Genomic DNA, 21,879 nt, shown 5'->3' with positions numbered 1-21,879 from the left:
TTTTAGACATTTCATAAAATCATTTAGACAGAACTGAAAATTTTTCAAAAAGTGGAATAAAACACATTTCATTATCTTACATTTAATTAAGCGGTTTCACATACACACATAAAAAACATTTAAATGGTGTTATCAAAACTTATGTAAATTGTTCCAAGTAGTAATAGAGGTACTAATAACCTTATTTTTTTATCTAAGATGAACGTGTAAAAATATATTTTAAAGAGTTACAAGACATATAAAAATATACATTTAAGACACAGCGTTACACTTACATTAAATATTAAACACTCTTAGCCGGTTATACAATTTGAGTACTTATTGCAAAAAATATTCAAAAGCGAAAAGTTTAAAATGGCATAATTTACTTCTAGCGTGTTCCTATTAATATCGAGTTCTCAAACACGTTTATTCATCTGCTAACAAGAAATAACGTTAATAGAATTTGATTCAACAAATAACTTATAATCGGTAGGAAATTCAATATCTGCATTGATAAGGTAGCTAAGATTTTAAGCTTAACAATGGTTTAAAAGGAAAGCCAGTTTTTTTTTTATTTTGACCAACACCACTTTCACATCGATGGCGGTATTAGGGAAGTCAAAGCCCCAATTTTAATTTGTACAGGCAGGATTATGGTATGGTATAGGTACCACAAAACTACCAAATACTAACAAGCAAGACTGGGCAGGCTCATAGTGCCAGTGCGCTTAATTTGTAATTCTACTATGGTGTTTTTTGAAATAAATTTCGTGAATTACAGTAAATTTAAAAACATTATGAACTTATACGATAAGAAATGCATTTATAAAAAAATTACGGACGAATTAAAAAAAGATACATATTAACAGGTTTATGAAAAAATCTATATATTTTTTGTGTTAAATACGAAAAATGGAGACTCTTAGTTGTAACTGAATAAATTACTTTAGGTACTTTGACGTATTTACAAAGACGTGTCTTTATTCATTGAAGAAATATTTGGTGTGTTTGTTACATGAAAGGTGTTTTTCAAATGAAAACTCAAAAAATATTAAAAAAACCTTACAATATGAAGTGAATTCCTGTGAAAGCCTTCTTTTGGTATTTAAGGTAAAAGCAAATTGTGATAGGTACTCTCTCATTTACTTACAAGTTCTTTAGTCAATTCAAAAAGGAAGGAGATTCTATGTTCGAGTGTATTTTGATTTTGGAAATATTTACTTTATTTCGAGTAGGCATCACTTTTTTTTTGGAAATTCCATTTCAAAACATTTAAAACATAAGACACGGTACGAATGTTTATTTTATCATTAAAGACTAAAGACACGTCTCCATAAACAACATAAAACAATTAAGAAAAAAAATGCTGCACAAATAATTGAATACAAACCTTCTTTTATTTTCTTCGTCATTTAATATGATTATTTTTCAGGATTTGTAATATATTACAAATCTGTACATAAATAAAGACAAAACAATTCAGTACACTTTTCTCCTGTGTTCGATTTTTTTTGATGTTAAAAAGGCGAAAGATTTATACGTTTTGAACGGGAACCAGAGATTTTTTTTGGTGTTTGTTAGCTTTAGTGTTACCAATCAAAAGACAGTTTTCTTACCACCTTCACACGAAAAAAAAAAACAATCACTAAACAAAACATTTGTATAGAAATCTTGAGGTAACAGTGATTGCGGTGGAATTCAGATTATTAGGCGGACCATAGTAATCCTAATAAGACAGCATTGTATTTGTATGCAGCATTTGAAATCCTTTTCTGATTGTGCAGCTCTATTTTATGTACGTAGTTTAGCCTCCTCGTTGCGTGAGGACAGCATCAACAAGTAAGATAGCGCCATTGATGATGGCCAACGAGGCCTTAGCCAAGTTCTTGTCTTTGATCTCGCTCTTACCATAATGTTGAAATCTGTAACATAATTAACATTACGATTAAATTTATTGTACGTATATTAAAATGAGACTTGACCTAAAGGTCTTAGTTACCAGGTCATAAAATCCCTTAATAAAAAAATATTGTACGTATAAACGAGCACAAAATTTTATTTTTAGAATAACTTCTGAGTGAACATTCTCAAATGGTTGGTGTTAAGTGTTTACTGGAGCCCATATACATCTATGCCGTAAATGCGCCACCCACCTTGAGATATTAGTTCTAAGGTCTCAAGTATAGTTACAACGGCTGCCCCGCCCTTCAAACCGAAACGTATTAATGCTTCACGGCAGAAATAGACAGGGTGGTGGTACCTACCCGCGCGGACTCACAAGGGGTCCTACCATCAGTCAAAATAACGACAAATTTGCTAAATCGAGGAGGTCGTTATATTGAGGTTCGTTATATTAAGGTTGCACTGTATTATATTTTGTAGTGAATCGAATTGCGTATCTAAAAAATTCTCGAATCCTTTAGATCGCTCACAAAAAAAATTATCAAAATCGGAAGTAGTTCACTAACGTACAGAAGAATTAAATAGGTATATTGAGATGTAAATAAAGTATCTTTGTGACAAATAGTTAACTGAAACTTCACTTATCGTAAGCTGTTGGTATGTCAGGAATTTTCCCTAATGTGCCAACAACATCTATACAAAATTCCCTCTCAATCGAATAAATGACGCACACACAAATTGAAATGAATTATATTATTATTAATTTGTCTACAAGATATTTGTTTATTATTTTAGTGGTTTATTTGAATGTTTTGAATGATTTTTTTTTGCAACTGTTATCGATCGAGCATACGACTAGGGATGTAAGTCGGTTCGAAGAAAACCGGAGAAAAACCTGTTTTCATAGATACCGATAAACACCGGTTTTTATTTAAGAATATCGGTTTTGAAGTACGCGTTACATTCACAGTTCACACCAGTGCTACCCGATCAAATATACAAACTACCGTGCTGTTAGATAAAAAATACCGTGTTTCAGACTCAAATTACCGTGCATTACATTTAAAAACTACAGTACAATTACCATGTAAAATATAAGAAAAACCTACTTTGAAAAAAATACAATAGTATTAAATCAAAAATAAAAAGCTTTTTATTATTGGATAATATAAATATGACCATTAAGCCTATATAAAATATGCTCACTCTATTAATTGTATGAAGAAAACTCTTCGTTTGCACGTAAATTTGTTTTATTTAATGATTATTTAGACTTTATGGAAAAAACCTAAAAATACCTTAAGAAACTGGTTTTTTGAGAAACAAATCGGTAATAAACCGGAGCCAGAAATTGTAATCGGTTCACATCGCTACATACGACCCCACTGGTAAATTATCGTCATGCCTTTTTAATACGCTTTTATTAGCTTCAGAAGTATGTATGTTTGTAACGGAATCTTTGAACATGATTTTGACCCCTTTCAAAACGTCGGATTAACTCGAAATTTGGTATACTTATTAAGGACCGATGACAATGCAATATTAAAAAAAAAGATATATTGAAAAAATTGAAAATCAACTAAAAAATGAATAATACATAATAGTTTAAAAAAACTAACAAAATACGCTTTTATAGAAAATCCGACTAAAAAATAGAAAATAAATTTTAATAAATTTAAATCAAAAATAGTGTAAGAAAAAATGATTTTATTCAAAAAATTTTTGAATAAAATCTTTAATATATTAAAAAAAAGCGTATGGTGCATGGTATCAGTAGTTATAAATATTTTATGAACAGATATGAACAAATATGAACAGATATGAGTAGAAGGATTATTTTGATAATATCCTGAAAAGCACCCCACGCTTTTTTTTACAATAAACTCATTTTATCTTACACTATTTCTGATTTAAATTTATTAATATTTATTTTCTATTTTTCAGTTGGATTTTCTATAAAAGCGTATTTTGTTAGTTTTTTTTAAACTATTATTTATTTTACATTCTGAGTGTAAAGAGATTCCACAGACAAACTATGTTAATTGTAAAGTACCGACCTGTCAATAATAATGGCACCGCTAGCGACGAACAAGGCAACACCGACCAGCGAATAGAAGATGTCGATCCGTTTGTGTGAAGGAGTCTGCATTATGTAGCCTGAAAAGTTTATATTTTGTTTCTGATTAGAATAATGTTCTTCATGAGACACGTATTTAATTTAAGGTGGTAGGACCTCTTGTGATAGTCCGCGCGGATAGATACCACCACCCTGCCTATTTCTGCCGTGAAGCAGTAATGCGTTTCGGTTTGAAGGGTGGGGCAGCCGTTGTAACTATACTGAGACCTTAGAACTTATATATATATTTTTTTATATCTCTTTTATATTTATATCTCAAAGTGGGTGGCGCATTTACGTTGTAGATGTCTATGACCTCCAGTTGCCACTTAACACCAGGTGGACTATGAGCTCGTCCACCCATCTAAGCAATAAAAAAAAATGATATTTTCACACCAATTTTTTGTTTTAATCTCACGGGTTTCATTGTCGTACAATACATTATTACCGACGTTGGTAATACTTACAGTTTTCGTGGTTTTTGCTTTTGCTTTTGCTGATTGCCTAAAGGGCTATTCCTACTACGAACGGGTAGGTGAGCTCACGGGCTCGACCTGAGAGAATTTGCTAACACTAGCCCTAGCAAGAGAGTACTTCGCAGAATCTACCATCGGATCGGAATAGCCACCCACTGAAAAGATCCGGCGAGAAACTCAGTGGGTCGTGTTTATAGGTTAGTTCGCTCGTCGAACTCTTCGTAATCATAACATAAACGTATTGGATGAGTTCGACAAGGACGGTGACCGGTTTTAGTGGCGACGGACGTTCCGTGACCACGAAAACTGGGAACGAAAGTAGATTTAATTATGTTCACGACTAGATAAAACTGAAAAGAGCACTTAACTCATATTATTTAGACTAGTAAGGCAAGGTAAGTATTATTCAGACTAGGAGGAAGCGTGAAAGTAGCCCCAGTAAGCAACAAATTAAAGAGCGGACGGTTAGCGTGGTATAGACATGTGATGCGTAGAGAGAAGACGTAAGTGACTAGGAGATGTATGGAAATGGTAGTGCAAGGTAGAGGGGGAAGAGGTCGATCGAAGAAGGCATGGATGGAGTGTGTGAATGACGATATGAGAGAGAGAGAGGAGTGAGTGTTAAGATGACGGCTGATAGAAGAGAATCAAAGAGAAAAATTAGCTGTGCCGACCCCACCTAGTGAGATAAGGTGGAGAAAAAGAAGAAGAGAGTAAGGCAAGACGTAAATTAGTTTCCATTCGAAATATTCATTCTGAACAAGCCTGTATTATCGAAAATTCGATTGGAAATCATTTGATTGATAACTCACCCGCGGCCGCACCAGCGAATATGATGAGGTACCCGACAAAGGTACCGGTGACGAGCATGCCGATATCCGCATCTGGATTGTAACTGTGGTAGTGGAGAGCGACGCACGAACACGTAAGTGCCTGAAACAAAAAATGACAACAATGAACTCTTTCAAATTTTTACAATAGCTGTTACTGTTGTTCATGGATATGAGCTGCTCCTTTCGTAGTGTACCTCAGTGCTAAGGGTCGTGACCTTTATGGAGCATTTTTGTTTGCACTTTTCCTCCATTCGTTCCTATCCTCAATGGACATGACATTGTCAGTCTTCTCAGGGCGTTCGATATTAGTCACTAAATGGCCCGAGCTAGTCTGTGCACGAAAGGGTACAATATAAATGAGATTTGGAATGGTTTTATTCATTTTATAATACCTACCAAGTGTATGGACAACAATTATTTTTATTTGTATACCTTAAAAAATTGTTAGTCCCATTTTCTTTCATGCATTCGGGCGAACTTTAAATGTCGAACACAAAAATAATATCTCATTATATTGTTGGTCAAATCGATTACTTTAGATTTTCATTTAAGATGCCTAGTACAATTTTTTTGTCAATTATTGTTTTTTTTTAAAGCTTAAGCTTACTAAAACTGACTAAAATGGGAAATGGCAGTGGCTCACGAAAATGGCTAAATCGTAAATTCTGTCTTTAGTTAGATTACATTTTCATGAAATTATTAGACAGAACGAATAAAAAAAATATCAGTTTATTAAAAAAGCTTTATTTGACAGATACAGAATGCCTTAGGTATTAAGTCCGCCAATATAAACATGTAAATGAAATGTAACAAATAAATAAATAAGCTGAAATCTGAACACGGGAAAACAACTCTATCCTATAATTCTGTAACAGAATTAGTGCAACATATTTCGACACCACCTATAACCAGGTGTCAATGACGTCATCGTAACCACAGACTCTTCGGCCATGACGAAGTTAAGCTCGTTTTAATTCGATCAGAAATGATGTCATGTGAATGCTCTGGTAACCTTGCCACAAAATGCTCATTTAACACATTAATGTCAATGTTTGGCAAAACAACGTTTTTAAAGTAATGCAATAAACAGAATATCATGTATAATTAGGTCCTGAGAATGAGATGTAAATTTAAATGTATATTTAAGTTTTATTTATTTATTCTGAAATACCGACGGAATAACATTTACTAGAGGTCCCGCAGTAGTCGAAATTCGACTATAATTGGAATTGTAAATTTGTACACTATTATGATTGTATTTTATACTTCTATAATCACAAATTTCGCCAAGGCTACACTATAAAAATATATTAATAAAGACAAACAATATTTAATCTATTCTTAATTTGACCACAGACTTCAAGAACAAAAGTTTGACAATAAATAGTATGCATGCGTGTGTGCGTCAAATACATGGTATGTAGTGTGTGTAATGTTTTCTTTATTGATTTAATGTATCCTTTATGCATTATTTTAAAAAAAAATTAGCATTATGCACTTCTTCTCTATATTCTCTATAAGTGTTGAAAATTTCATACTCCTCCGTTCGCGCAATTTTCGTAAAAAGGGATACAAAGTTTTTGCTTCACGTATTAATATATAGATATTGCAAATAATATACTAAATAACAGAGCCGGGTGAAGTCTTCTTATGTTAAAAGTTATGATTAACCTGTTTACTGCGTCATCGCTTAAATTGGATAGACATAAAATGAAAAAATAAACACAGAAACTGATAAAAATACAGATAATTATATAAAATTTAACAGTACAAGCTATTTTTTTAACAAAATAACTCTCGATATATACATGAAGGAAAGTGTATTAAATGTATTGCAATGCAGTAACAGTAGTTTTAGTTATGAAGTACATTTCCCGCCACATCAGTTATAAGTATATTTATTACAGAACTATCCGACTCTGTCACTTTTAATGCAAATTATTTTATTTTTTTTAATAATTTTTATTTCATTTATTGGTGGTAGGACCTCTTTTGAGTCCGCGTGGGTAGGTACCACCACCCTGCCTATTTCTGCCGTGAAGCAGTAACGCGTTTCGGTTTGAAGATTGGGGCAGCCGTTGTAACTATACTATACTATCTAGAAATATCTCAAGGCGGGTGGCGCAATTACGTTGTAGATGTCTATGGGCTCCAGTAACCACTTAACATCAGGTGGATTGTGAGCTCGTCCACCAATCTAAGCAACAAAAAAAAATTGTCGTTCACATATGAGGCAATGCTAACTCCATATCAATCGCAAGTACCAAGGTTATCTACAAAAGCACCGTGGCGCGATTGGTATGACCAACAAATGGGGTCAATGAAACAGGTAAAATTGTCATTAAGTTAAGATTGTACGTGTACTGTGATATGTTTATTTTGAACTTAGTAAAGGTACTAAACTAATATATTACTGATATTGCAGAGTAATAAAAGATCGATACTACAATATCTTCATTGTTTTAATTTATTTATTTTACGCGGTACATCTATTTACCACATACATGGTATTTGATCGTAAGCACATTACAAAATTACGTATATTATGTTATTTCAGAAAATATTTCTGTATCGTGCCCAAGCACACGCACTCGTGACGTTTATTAGGAGACGAAAGAGATACCACTAGGCGAGTGTTAAACGCAAAACACTAGTAGATATTAATGTAATATTGTTATTAGGTAATCATATTTCGCAACGCGACGGCGAACCCGGTTAGTCTGATAATGCAAGTGCATACAAAATAAATTATTGATTTATCGATTGTTTTTACTTACCGCTAGTAGCCTCAAGGGGTATTGGTCGGTAAGGTGTTATTAGCCGACATTAGTTAGCATAATATTAAAATGTTTTTTTATTTATTTCGTTTATAGCTAAAATGCCTAAAAGTAGTTTGAATTTTGTACACGAATTGCGAATATTGAAAAGAAAAAATACTTTTTTTTTTTAATTGAGGACATGCTGTTGACAAAATCCAGCTTTATCGCTCTTACAAAACCGATGGACGAAGATATTTTTTATGATAACTCATCAGCATACAAATGTAGTTCTGTATACAAATGTAGCCCATGGGTACTTTGATATATTCAATGAGGATTTGCGAATTTTGTGATTTTAAAAATTACAACAACCGATCCTTAACACAATTGTAAACGATTTGGAATCATTATTTTGCAACTCCAACGAGAAATAGAAGAAAACGAGCATATGACATTGAAAAAAAAAAAAACAATTTTTTAACTTAGAACTTCTCTTATATATTTATATCGCTTATAAATAGATACTAGATATAAATAAATACTGAGAATACGAAGGATTACATCACTGATGTCTTAGATCATGCATACAATGCTGACCTTATCGAGTCGTATTAGTGACTTCCGGCAATTGTGACCTGTTTGCTAATGTGCGTAGGAATTTTGAGTTTCGACTGTACTTTATACCTACCATATCGCATTCATACAGTCTGTGTATGTTGATATCATAGAACGAGCAATACATGTGTGTACGAGAAACATATTAGAACCAAATAATCAATTCCTCTTACACTTTTTTATCGTCAGAATCATTTTTTAAAAGGCTCATTTACAATTTAGCACGTATGATAGAGATTTTGAAATATTAAGAAACTTTGTAGCCATCAACATCATGCGAGATACTTAGATTTATTAATGTTTATTTCAAACTTCGAGAATAGTCAACATGAATTTAAGTAAGCAAAATATATGAAAGTCCGTTCGGGTGTAGCCGGAAATAGCCCACTAGGCTACCACCAGCGAATAAGTAGGGACGCGAAGAAAAAAATCAAAGCGAATCAACACAATAATAAAGAAAACATAGAAAATTATAAAATATTAATTTTCTCAGTTGAATGTTTAATTAATGTAACGGTCTTATAGTTACACTAGCGACCCGCCCTCGCTTCGCTTCGGAAACATTAAAACACACATGAAACCAAAAAAAATAAAATAAAAAATAAATAAAAAAAAGTAGCCTATGTTCATCAGGGACAATGTCGGCTTCTAATGGCAAAATAATTTTTCAAATCGGTCCAGTAGTTTCGGAGCCTATTCGAAACAAACAAACAAACAAATCTTTCCTCTTTATAATATTAGTATAGATACAAACTTTAAGCATTTTAGAACCACAGTGTAAATACAGAAAATTGAGATATCCAATACAAAACTCACAGTTAGCGTTAGAATTAGCGTTCGCTCTTTTATATTAGCGCTTGCAATCTCGTTGGTCAAGACGAGCTAAGAATAGTGTTGATGCATGGCATGATGGACACTTACGTAAGCGCGATACAGCCAATTTAAACCAATATATGAAGAATAAAAATTGTTAAGATGTACGAGGACCACCGGCCCCTTTGAAAGTTAATAGGCGTTCTATTAATACTATGAAGTTGATCCCGCTCTTTTTTTTAACCTATATATTTCTCTTGTAACTCCTATGGCTAAGTTGACAAAAAAATGCGATTTGAGGAGTTATCGTAATGCAATGCTATTGTATTAAGTATAATAATTATAATAAATAATACTAAAAATAAGGGATAGATTTCGAGCAAGTATAATATATTTTTGAAGTTTGTTTTGTTTTTTAATTAGGGTCAATTGTGGTCAGTTCATACCCACTAATTGAAGTCTACCTTAGGAATTTAATGACATTTCTTAGAGTTATGTTTTATATCTATTTGAAACTTGTACTTTCTTTATCTGATTACAGTAATAACACAGATCAATTCATTTAGAGTAGGTAATAACGAATATTGTACTCAAACGATTTTGATAAAATAGCAAACACTCTTATTACTGGCGTATACGGGAAATGGGATTGTATTTACACCCATAAAGACGTATAAATAGAAAAATTAATCTCCGACATTGCAACCCTGCCTATTTCTACCGTGAAGCAGTAATGCGTTTTGGTTTGAAGGGTGGGGCAGCCGTTGTAACTATACTTGAGACCTCAGAACTTATATCTCAAGGTGGGTGGCGCATTTACGTTGTGGGTGTTTATGGGCTCCAGTAACCACTCAACACCAGGTGGGCTGTGAGCTCGTCCACCCATTTAAGCAATAAAAAAAAAGGTATATTGAGGTGTAGATAACGCATTTTTGTGACAAATAGTTAACTGAAACTTCACTTATCGTAAGCTGTTGGTATGTCAGGAATTTTCCCTAATGTGCTAACAACGACCCACTGAGAAGATCCGGCGAGAAACTCAGTGGGCTGTGTCTATGGGTTAGTTCGCTCGTCGAGCCCTTCGTCGCGTTCAACGAGGACGGTGACCGGTGCTTGTGGTGCCTAAAAGCACCGTTAATGGAAACTCAAAGCATACAATTCAAATATCTCGCGTTTATTACATCATTTTACAGATTCGAACGATGGTTATTTGAATACTACAAATTTTCCATACCATATTATATCAGCTTTTTTTGTATGACCATGTAAATGAAAATCTTAGTAAATAAGCAATAGTTTATTTAAAATAAAGTCACCAAAGAATCAACGTTGCTATCATTTTGCCTCTGACTATCTAATACAGTATGAGCCATGAAAAAATTCTCGTAAATGAAATCATTCTGTGAATGATCTAATTCTCACGTCACTAATAGTTGATAATAGTCGCTTATTCATTTATCAACATACGATTCTCTTTGAAATACCGTGTACCTACTACTAATAGGAGTAAAAGTACATGCTTAGATTTTTTTATTTATTGCTTAGATGTGTGGACGAGCTCACAGCCCACCTGGTGTTAAGTGTTTACTGGAGCCCATAGACATCTATAACGTAAATGCGCCACACGCCTTGAGATATAGTTCTAAGGTCTCAGTATAGTCACAACGGCTGCCCCACCCTTCAAACCGAAACGCATTACTGCTTCACGGCAGAAATAGGCGGGGCGGTGGTACCTACCCGTGCGGACTCACAAGAGGTCCTACCACCAGTATATATTAAATTAATTAATATATACTGATTATATTAAATTAGATATTTAAAGTTCTTGTTTATTTTGTGCTTCGAAAATTATTTTTTCTAGTAAACACAATTTTTTTCTTTTATTATATTGATCGAAGCGAATGCGCCACAAAATATATTTTTTTAAATTACAACTGACGATTGTTTAGTAATGAATGTGTTAGTATTTGTGGTTCCAAGTAGATATAATCATACATAACACATCTATAAAGCATTCCAGTCAAACATTATCGCTGCGTTCGTGATAAGCTTTGCGTTTTCAATAATGGTTCGCATTAAATTAACAAAATGTTATATAGTAAACAATACGTATTGTGGCCAGCGCCCAGTTATTAATTTAGCATTCCATTTTTAGTGGCAGTATAAGTAATAGTAATTAGGCACATCGGTAATGAAGTTATGTGCTACATAGTGCGTTGATTTTTCAATCAATAATACCGGTCACTCACATTCGCACGAATACGCAAACCCGCAAGCGTAGGACGACATTTGCAAATGATCATGCAAAGTTTTCGCTGCATTCGTGGTTTTCCAAGCTGTGTCGGTTTTTTAACAGACATCAAAGCGCGCGAACCGCGATCTTTCGCGTAGTCTCCCACACATTCGTGTGACCAGTTACGCCCAGCCCCGCCCAGGATTGCGAAGGCAATGGACGTTTCGCTATTTTCATAGATCGTGACGTCTACTGTGTAGCGTATCTTCATCAAAAGAAATCACATAAAAACAGCATGGCTGTTAATGATGTCTGGGAAAGAATTCAAAACTCTTCAATGTTCTATTGACGAATTAAAAAGGAGGAGAAATTCGTGAGACATTCGTGTAAACAAGTGTAGGAGGAAGCGCAAACGGGTTCGCAAATTGAGTACCGAACCCATTTGCACAACCGCTAAGTTTGCGAATGAATGTTTGACGTACGTTGTACGAATGTTTTCGCGCATGTGAGTGGCCGGCATAAGAATAAAACATTCGATATTGTATTAGATTGGTTATAGCTCTTACTGCCCATCTGATATTAGAGTTATTAGAATCAATTATTGATTCTAAGAGCACATGGATAATAGTAATATGTTGCCGTCGTTGAAACATCAGGTGGAAGTAACACTTTTTATGTCGAAATGAGTGACTGCTTTCCGACAGAAATATATATGTACGTAGTATGGTGGTATTTTCTCGTAGGTTATATGTAGAATACGCTCTCAGTAATAATGGCTTAAATGTGAAGCATAATTTAATGTTTCAAAATTTATTCGCATTTCTCTTTGTTATTAATCTAGCTGAATTTGTTTTTGAATTAATTTACTTCTATCAAATGCATTTTATTTAGTTATTGTTAATGTTAAAATTTTCAACGCAACTTATTAAATTAACTTTTTTTTTTGAAATGTATCGTTATATTTTTTTATTATAATTTATGAAAGTTTTTTTTTTTTTTTTATAACTTCTAAGAGGCAAACGAGCAAGACGGGTCACCTGATGGTAAGTGATTCACCGCCGCCCACGGTCACCAGCGTTTACGCCAGTGCGTTGCCTACCCTTCAGGTAAGAATATGCTCTTTTCTTGAATTGCCCAATGTCGCAGTTGTTGGGGAAGACCGCTGATGGCAACGAATTCCAGAGATTTACTGTGCGTGGCAGAAAACTGTTTTTAAAACGAATTGTAGTGGAACGCCAACCATTCAGATGGTTCGGATGATAGTTCCGGCGAGACGATCGGTTGCGAAAATCAGCGGCTTCTATTAAATTGAACAACTCCTCGGAACACTCCCCATTGTAAATTCTGTAAACTATGCATAGGGAAGATAGATCCCTACGCAGTGCCAAAGGATTAATTTAACGTTATTTATTATAAACATAAAACGAAATGCACGTATACATAGCTTGCATCACTATAGCGTTTCATTCGCTACAACTAAATTCTTGCGAGGCCGTTCATTGTCTGTAGCGTAAACAACGTAAAAATTTCCGCTGAGCATGAGTTATTTCGATTTCGACGAAACACAAACTCAAACACAAACTCACACACAAACTCCGGGATTCCGTTTGTTCGGAAACAAACAGCGCTACAACAATGCGATTGTAAAATTTTAAATTTCGAAGAATTTGTTTGTGTTCCCTGTAACCATGAATGGAATTTGACAAAGTAAAAAACCCATTTTTTTTTTATGGTTTGCGATTAACTCCGAAGCCTTGCCGCTTAAACCAGGACGGGTGGGTTCAGATGGAAGGGCAGGGTTTGTTCACAGTGCCTGAGAACCTCTGATGAAGACCTAACAGCTCAAGGGCAACTTCTTCGCTGGTGCTTTTTAATGGAACTCAGACCCGCTGAGACGATGCGGCGAGAAACTACAAACTTATGCTACAGGCCACAGGTTTAACACTCTAGCGATAGCATCAGGCATGCGTGGAAAACGCGCCGGCGGAAACATGATATTAATCTACGATATTAATCATACAAGGTAATGGATTGAAGGTGAGTATTATTTCAAAATAAAACGCTTAATTCCAACTTATAATATGGAAGATATCGTTATTTACTCTATAGATTTACCAAAGTCAGAACTCGTTTATTATTTTTATCTGTACCTTTTTTTGGGACTAGGTATGTAGTTTCCGAAAACATAGAAAAATTTAGGACCGAAGTTTCGGTAGAATCACGGTAGGCAACAATTGTAATAATATTATGGTAGGTATTTAAACTCCTTGGTTGTTGGTTGAGCATTGCTTGACAGACTAAGACTGATTTGCAATTATTACTGTAATAGAGACGATTAGAAAACTCAAGAAAAACGATATTAATTATTACTAAAAACGTTATTACAATGAACTGTATTGCAAAATAATAACATTACAAGATGATTACTCATTATTTAACCTTGAACGTTAAGTATTAACTACGCATCTTAACATGTACATATATAGCTAACAATTTAAAAATGTTAAATTATTAGGTGCCTATTAATGTTATGCATTAACCAAAAATGCGGATTACTTTGCAAAGCAACAACGTGTTATCATCTCAAAATAAAGTAACAACAAATAAAATGTTCTTAGTTTTTAAATTGAAATTAAACAAGATAAAACGTTTCATCATCGCGTCATTTCACTTTTTATTTGGTAAACAAACATAACGCGACAATGCGAACAGAGCATCCAAGACCGGTTATGTTCGATTGAAAATAAAAAAAAACGGTTTTTTAAAGCATTCCTTAATGCATCTTTAAACTTTAAATCACTTTATACAGTATAAACTCACCAGCTCCAGAAACTTGATGATAGACAACCTGCTGATGGCCATGATTCACTTCTAAATTTGAATTTTATTATTATTATTGCGAGACGAGTACTCGTATCGAAGGCTCCAAGACGACTGCTGCGCGCCAGTAAATTTTTAGTTTGGCTCGGCGGCGTCAGGCGTGGCACGACTGCTTATGACATCATTCGCTAGTGTACCCACAAACCTTCTATCAACTCGGGATACATAGTAATATAAACGACTATTAAAAGACATGACTACAATCACGCTTTATCAGTCATTAGTCATTGACTACTGACCAAACTCCATATTGGCAGCGAAAATTACAAATGTATTTACGTCTGGGAACATTTTCGAAAACATGACTGATGGATATCTCTTCTTTTAAGTTTTGAATTTCAAAAGCGTCCAGAGTAGATCCCATGGAAAGGGCCACATGAATACCGTCAACTTTGAAATATGAGGTCGAAATGTCATTTGTATTGTAAATAATTGTAATAGTGTCTTACCTATACCATGCAATTTGGCACCTAAATACCTCTGCTCACGAGCTCACTCAGTTATCAATAAATTGTAAAAATTAATCATTTCTGTGGTATTTTCTTTTATTCTACAACGTTATTTGTTCATGGGAGTAGCTGTGATGTAAGCTATCATCAATCAGATATTAATCCTTTATAAGTATAGATGGGGTGACTTGCACATTAGATCAATAACACTCCAATCATTAATTTATTTTACGTGAATACCTATGTAATGCTGACTTAGAACCAATTCTTTCTTGCAGCAAATAAAAATGTTCCAAAAGGAACCCCCGTATTGATTACCATTTTTATTCCCACAACAAAACATCTTTGAGTAGTGATCATGGGTATACTACACGCTACTACACAGACCGTAAATACAAACCGAAACCATCATAATATTGATATTTACTGGTAGTATCGCGTCGTGTGAGTAACACACGGGTGACGGGTAGGTATCCATTCTCAGTGGATCGCGTTTCCGATCCGGTGGTAGACTCTGCGAAGCACTGCTCTTGCTAGGGCCAGTGCTAGCAACTAGCAACACTCCGATTTTAGCCCCGTGAGCTCACTGACATGTTAGGGCGAAGCTGAAATAGCCTATCAAGGCTATAAGCATAGGCAGGAAATAATCGGTTGTCTGTAAAGTCGGTTTACTGACGATAGTTGAACGTGACAACGTCATTAGAAAATACTGATGGAATGGTTTCATTTTTCAATTATCGCAATTATCGTTGCTATAAACAATTAACACCACATTCACTTTTCACTGAACTTCATACTTGACGAAAACATGTAAATGTATTATTGTATAGCAGCTGTCCACGCGGATGCATCGCTCACTCAAGTAGGAGAGAGACAGATGTCGAACGCTGTCGAACGCGGAGGCCGATTGTGCCTCTTTGTCGCTCGTTGCGCGCTCTCGCTTACACTTCAAGCCTTAAATGGAACGCCTCATGAGTCATGTTTTTTTGTGCGTGTAGCCGGCTCCATTAAATAAGAAAACGTGGTCACGTCAAAAAAAAAAAAAGGATGGTACCACCGCCCTGCGTATTTCGACAGTGAAGAAGGAATGCATTTCGGTTTGAAGGGTGGGGGCAGCCCACGGAATAGATAAATAAGGTTATTTATCTATTTCGTGGGGCAGCCACTGTACTGTAATACTTAGAAATGAGAAATGAGAGTGAGAGAAGGTTGGTGGCATTTACGTTGTTGATAGCTCCGGTAACCACATAACACTAGGCGGGCCGTGAGCTCGTCAACCCATCAAAGCAATAAAGAAAATAGATAAAAAAGGGCCCTATTCCATACAAAGTACACGAAGACTGAACCGAAATTACGACACTGAATTTAATGTAAGCATGGGATGTAGTCAAGAACTTGTGGCGTAATAATATGTGCTTCGTAAACGCAGGGTCACACGATTCAATGCTCAATGTTTCGATTATTTTTCCCTGGTCATAAATATGTTTTGTTTTATGCTAAGTTTTTTAATTTAAATTTAGTTTTTTTGAATCCGACTGTGCGTTGGGTAATATAAAAAAAAAAACGATCTCTCGGAAATACTACTTCTTTCTGGATGTAAGTTATCCTTGTCCGTACCCCGTAACAACGTGTAGGAAAAATTTCATGATTATTATTGAACAGTGAAGACGTGAAAGCGTAATAAACAAACAAACTCACTGTCACATTTAAAACTATGTGTATATAATTGAGACTTCCTCCTCGTGTGGCGGCATTATTAACCATAGAATTGTGTCGACAGGATCCAATAATCACTCAACACAAAGATTGCCCAAGCTCGAACAACAGAGCCGTAAACCGGAATAAATAATGATTAATTAAATAATAGCTAGTCCTCGCAACGATGGTACACTTTTTCCCATTTGAATTCTATTTCACCATAACGGTCTCATGTTCGAAGAAAACTCATAAACGAGTTAGGCTTGGGTTTTTTTCCTACCTAAGCTGTTGGTCTAGAGAGACCATATCAGCGTCACCGGGCTAGTGGGCGAGCTCACGGCGCTCAAACTTGACGTTGTTGCTAACACGAACCCTAGCAAGAGCCGTGCTTCGCAGAATCTACCGCCGGATCGGAAACGCGACCCACTGAGAAGATCCAGCGAGAAACTCAGTGGGCTTTAGGCTCGACATTGTACAAAACATATCTCACATTCGTCTATATCTATATATTAATACGTGAAGCAAAAATTTTGTATCCCTTTTTACGAAAATTGCGCGGACGGAGGAGTATGAAATTTTCCACTTATAATGAATATAGAGAAGAAGTGCAAAATGCTAATATTTTTTTAAAATAATGCATAAAAGATACATTAAATCAATAAAGAAAGCATTACACACACTACATACCATGTATTTGACGCACACACGCATGCATACTGTTTATTGTCAAACTTTTGTTCTTGACGTCTGTGGTCAAATTGAGAATAGAATATGGTTTGTCTTTGTTAATATTTATTATAGTGTAGTTTTGGCGAAATTTGTGATTATAGAAGTATAAAATACAACCATATTAGTGTACAAACTTACAATTCCAAGTAATTATAGTCGAATTTCGACTACTGCGAGACCTCTAGTATAAGTAATTCTGCGTACAGCGTATTTCATAGTTTCAAATAAACAACATGAGAGGGTAACGGGGACGTAAATTTAAATTATTTTTATGGTTACTTTAAAGAAAAATGTAGCGTGTTTTGAAATATCAAATCGCTTAATGTGTCATTAAATCAAATGAAAATAGTAATAAAACATACGCAACAAATACATTGCGATAACATTTCAATGTTAAAATTGCTGTAACACATTACGTATATACTACTGTTTTGATTTTGTGCTTTTAAAAAACTATTCATTTAACACGTTTATATAATTAGAATCTTTCTAATGGAATATGTACATATATGACTGCCATACTCACAGTCTTCTAATGAAATATGTACACGGATTACTGGCAAGATGAAGAAATTATATCGTGTAACAAGAATCAAATCCGCATGATTTGTTATAACAATATGCGTAATGCCTTATGGTAGGATGTCATGACAGATGTCAGAACACCATGCAGATCGTTGAGTCTCACATACGCAAAAGGGGCGCGCGAGGACCTCGTAGGAGGTTCGGACCTCTACCCGAAGAAAAAAAAAAAAAAAAAAAGTTTCATGACAGCCCGCATGAGCAGGTACCGCTATCCTGCCTATTTCTGTCGTGAAGCAGCAATGTGTTTCGTTTTCAAGAGTGGGGCACACGTCATACTGCAAAACCTGAGACCATAAAACTCATATCTCAAGGTAGGTGGCGGCATTTACGTTGTAGATGTCTATGGGCTCCGGTAACCACTTAACACCAGGCGGGCCGCGAGCTCAACCACCCATCTAATCAATAAATAAAAAGTTTGGATGACAGATAGATACAGTTCTTCCTGCGTAATATTTCCTACCCTGGCGGTAATATGCAGTCTTGTGCTGTAAAAATGATGAAAATAAGAATTTTATCGTATTTAAAGTTTTATATGCATCACTTTTTTTCATTTTATGAAGTAAATATGTACTGTTTGTATGTATATGTATTTCATATTGCGATAGGATATTGCGCAACAAGAAATCAACTTTTAAATTATTGTTAAATAAAACATATCGTAATATGTATTAAACTACATTCGTATAGAATGTTGTTGCCTTTTAATTTGTTCGTGTACATATGCAAGACATTCATGAGTCATCTATGTGTATTATGTTGGGCGTGTAGTATATAAAGGTCATACTTTAAAATATCCGTGACTAATGAAATTAAAGTGTTTATGTCAATTTGTGTTTGATACTCCTGAACTTTCATTTCAATAATTGTAATTCAAGGAAATTCATATGGTATTTGCTTTGGTTTTCGCGAGCTGTAGATATAATTAAAATTAACTTTACGGTTTTTTCTGACCGTAAAATAATTTTAATTATTCCGGTCCACTATTTATATATGTCGGCACGCGCCAGGGATGGCTGAGCGGTAGGTTCCGTCATCACTCTTATTTGGTTGAACACAGTTTATAAAAAGTCAATAAAACCTTTTGAATAATAATTATTGAAACTCAACACACACAACTTTCACAATGACAGGATAAACCGACAGTTTCGTTGCACATACCGACAGACCGACTGACTTACTGCCAGAGACTCACTGACTGAGACGGACGGACCGTCTGATACGGACTGAATGACTGTCTGACACGGAATGCCACGACTCTGTCCACGTACCGCCATTTTATACTATGGCGTTACGGAGTCTACCCTTCATTTTGTGATATTTATCAAAACAACATTTCATCATTTAAAATAATAATCAAAACCACCGTCTTAATATTACTAAAAGTCGTTATCCACGACAACTAAAAGTCGTTGTGAGCCCGCCTATGGCAGTACAACTGCTCTGCGGAGAAAAGCAAGTCTTGAAGGATGGGATGACTATTATTGAAATTGTAAAACATAATAGTATTTTGTAGTTTCTGTCCTCCTTGCCTCGTATTCCTCACTGCTGAGGGTCGTGTCCACCCTTTTGTATCACTTTCGCACGCACGATCTTTCTCCATCTATTCTTGTCTCTGGTGGAGGGCGTTGTGAAATGTGGAATCAAGAGCGTTGCGGATCTGGTCGGACCAACGTATTAGGCTACGCCCCCGAGGTCTTTTCCCATCTGCCTTACCGGTCACGTTAAGCCTCTCGAGATTGCTACCATACTTCCGTGCAATCTGACCGAAGTATTCAAAGACTCTACGAAGACACTCGGATGACAGCCGCGAGGAGATTTTGAGTTCTTGCAAAATTGATACGTTGGTCCGAAATGCTGTCCACGGAATACGGAGCATCTTTCTCCAGCACCACATCTCAAAGGCGTCAATGTGTCTGCGATCTGCAGATGTCAGTGACCACGTCTCAACGCCATACGAAAAAATCGAAAAGTCTAGATTCCGTACCAAATTTGGTTTTGGTCTTTACGGAAATGTTGCGATCTCTCCGGATTTTTCCGATCTGAGTCATGGCACTCTTGGCCATACCAATTATCTGTACAATAGCATTAATAAACAAAAACAACATTAACGCTTACCAACACAAGAGACAGATTTCGTAAAAGCTTTAAAATCTTTACGAGCGAAACTAATGCCGGGAGAAATAATCGAGTATCACGGACCACGTTGCGCTCTAAATCATAGATAGAATATTTGAGCTGTAAATTCGCTTTTTTCCCCCTACCCATTCGCTGATAGCATTTTCCGGGTTATTCTAGTTTCGCACAGACGGGGTTAACTAGGTAACATACATCATATTTTTATTATATGGGAAAACGAGTTTTTGCCAGTGGTTTGAAACTTTTAATAATTTAAAAAAAAACAGTAAAGTATACAAATGGTCTATTCATATATTCTATTTTGTTCTATAAAATTAATGTAGGTACCTATTGAAACGGAACGTTTTAAAACATTTATTTGAGCGTTGATTTTTAGAAAATAAAATAAGGCTTATCAATTATTACTAGAAGTCCCGCAGTAGTCGAAATTCGACTATAATTAATTGGAATTGTAAGTTTGTACACTATTATGATTGTATTTTCAAAGACTTTATACTTCTATAATCATAAATTTGGCCAAGACTACACTATAAAAAATATTAACAAAGACAAACAATATTTAATCTATTCTCAATTTGACAACAGACGTCAAGAACAAAAGTTTGACAATAAATAGTATGCATGTGTGTGTGCATCAAATACATGGTATGTAGTGTGTGTAATGTTTTCTTTATTGATTTAATGTATCTTTTATGCATTATTTAAAAAAATATTAGCGTTGTGCACTTCTTCTCTATATTCTCTATAAGTGTGGAAAATTTCATACTCCTCCGTCTGCGCAATTTTCGTAAAAAGGGATACAAAGTTTTTGCTTCACGTATTAATATATAGATGACCAAAGCCTGGCTTTGATAATAATAATTAATAAGCTCTTGCACTACTGTACTAGAATGGTATCGCAAAAGTAATTAGAAATTTTCTAGTAATAATAGTATTTCACATTAGTCGATAGTACGAAGTGCTCAAAGATAAGACTGAATTGTCACACCAAGATAAACTAAATGTCAAAGTTGTTATGCCTTTTATTTTTCCCTCGTATTTATTGTTTAGTCACCAAATTAAACAATTGAAAATGTTTACTTTACAATTATAACAGCAGTTTTTTTCCCCTACTTAATCGTTGGTAGCCTAAGGGGCTATTCCAACTTCGCGCGGACCGGTAGGTGAGTTCACGGGCTCAACCTGAGAGAATTGCTAACACTAGTCCTAGCAAGAGCAGTGCTTCACTGAATCTACTACCGGATCGGAACCGCGACCCAGTGAGAAGATTCGGCGAGAAACTCAGTGGGTTGTGTGAGAATCTTAATATTACGTCATTTATTACGATGTCCTTCATATTTCTATGAATTGCCGCGCTTGTTGTCTAATTAAAAGAGAGATTCTTGATAATTGCATTAACGGACTGGTCTATTGTCTTTACAATCTTTATTATTTACATATAATGCATGATTAAAATAGTACAAACAGATTAATACTTAGTTAGGTTTTTTCCCGGCAGCGCTTACGATAGTATTTCGCGTGCGAGTAAATTAATCCACAGTCAGCCTACCGAGTTTCTCGCCGGATCTTCTCAGTGGGTCGCGTTCCCGATCCGGTGGTAGATTCTGCGAAGTACTGCTCTTGCTAGGGCTAATGTTACTAGTGTTAGCAACGTCCTCTGGTTAGAGCCCCGT

At 35.2% G+C, this 21,879-nt stretch overlaps 1 protein-coding gene and 1 long non-coding RNA gene across 2 annotated transcripts in view; both read right to left on the bottom strand.

Annotated features, from left to right (window-relative positions):
* LOC149501152 (uncharacterized) overlaps positions 1-21,879 on the bottom strand; it is a 171,976-nt gene that overhangs the window by 18,498 nt on the left and 131,599 nt on the right. The gene's annotated exons all lie outside the window — the stretch shown is intronic.
* Positions 67-16,044, bottom strand: LOC114240620 (protein snakeskin). Its single transcript, XM_028171237.2, has 4 exons — positions 14,550-16,044; positions 5,289-5,409; positions 3,942-4,041; positions 67-1,904 (listed from the first exon to the last, which is right to left on the bottom strand). Exons 1-4 carry the CDS (start codon positions 14,589-14,591, stop codon positions 1,787-1,789), a joined length of 381 nt encoding a protein of 126 aa, XP_028027038.2. The 5' UTR covers positions 14,592-16,044; the 3' UTR covers positions 67-1,786.

Source organism: Bombyx mandarina, chromosome 17 (assembly GCF_030267445.1).
Source record: "Bombyx mandarina strain Sakado chromosome 17, ASM3026744v2".
Classification (NCBI taxonomy): Eukaryota; Metazoa; Arthropoda; class Insecta; order Lepidoptera; family Bombycidae; genus Bombyx; species Bombyx mandarina.
This window is presented reverse-complemented; position numbering and strand designations above follow the sequence as displayed.

Coding starts and splice junctions, on each gene's coding strand:
- LOC114240620 (XM_028171237.2), bottom strand. CDS start 14,591: ATGGCCATCAGCAGGTTGTCTATCATCAAGTTTCTGGAGCTG. Junction 5,410..14,549: donor TCATCAAGTTTCTGGAGCTG/GTGAGTTTATAC, acceptor TTTTTGTTTCAG/GCACTTACGTGTTCGTGCGT. Junction 1,905..3,941: donor GGTGCCATTATTATTGACAG/GTCGGTACTTTA, acceptor ATTATGTTACAG/ATTTCAACATTATGGTAAGA.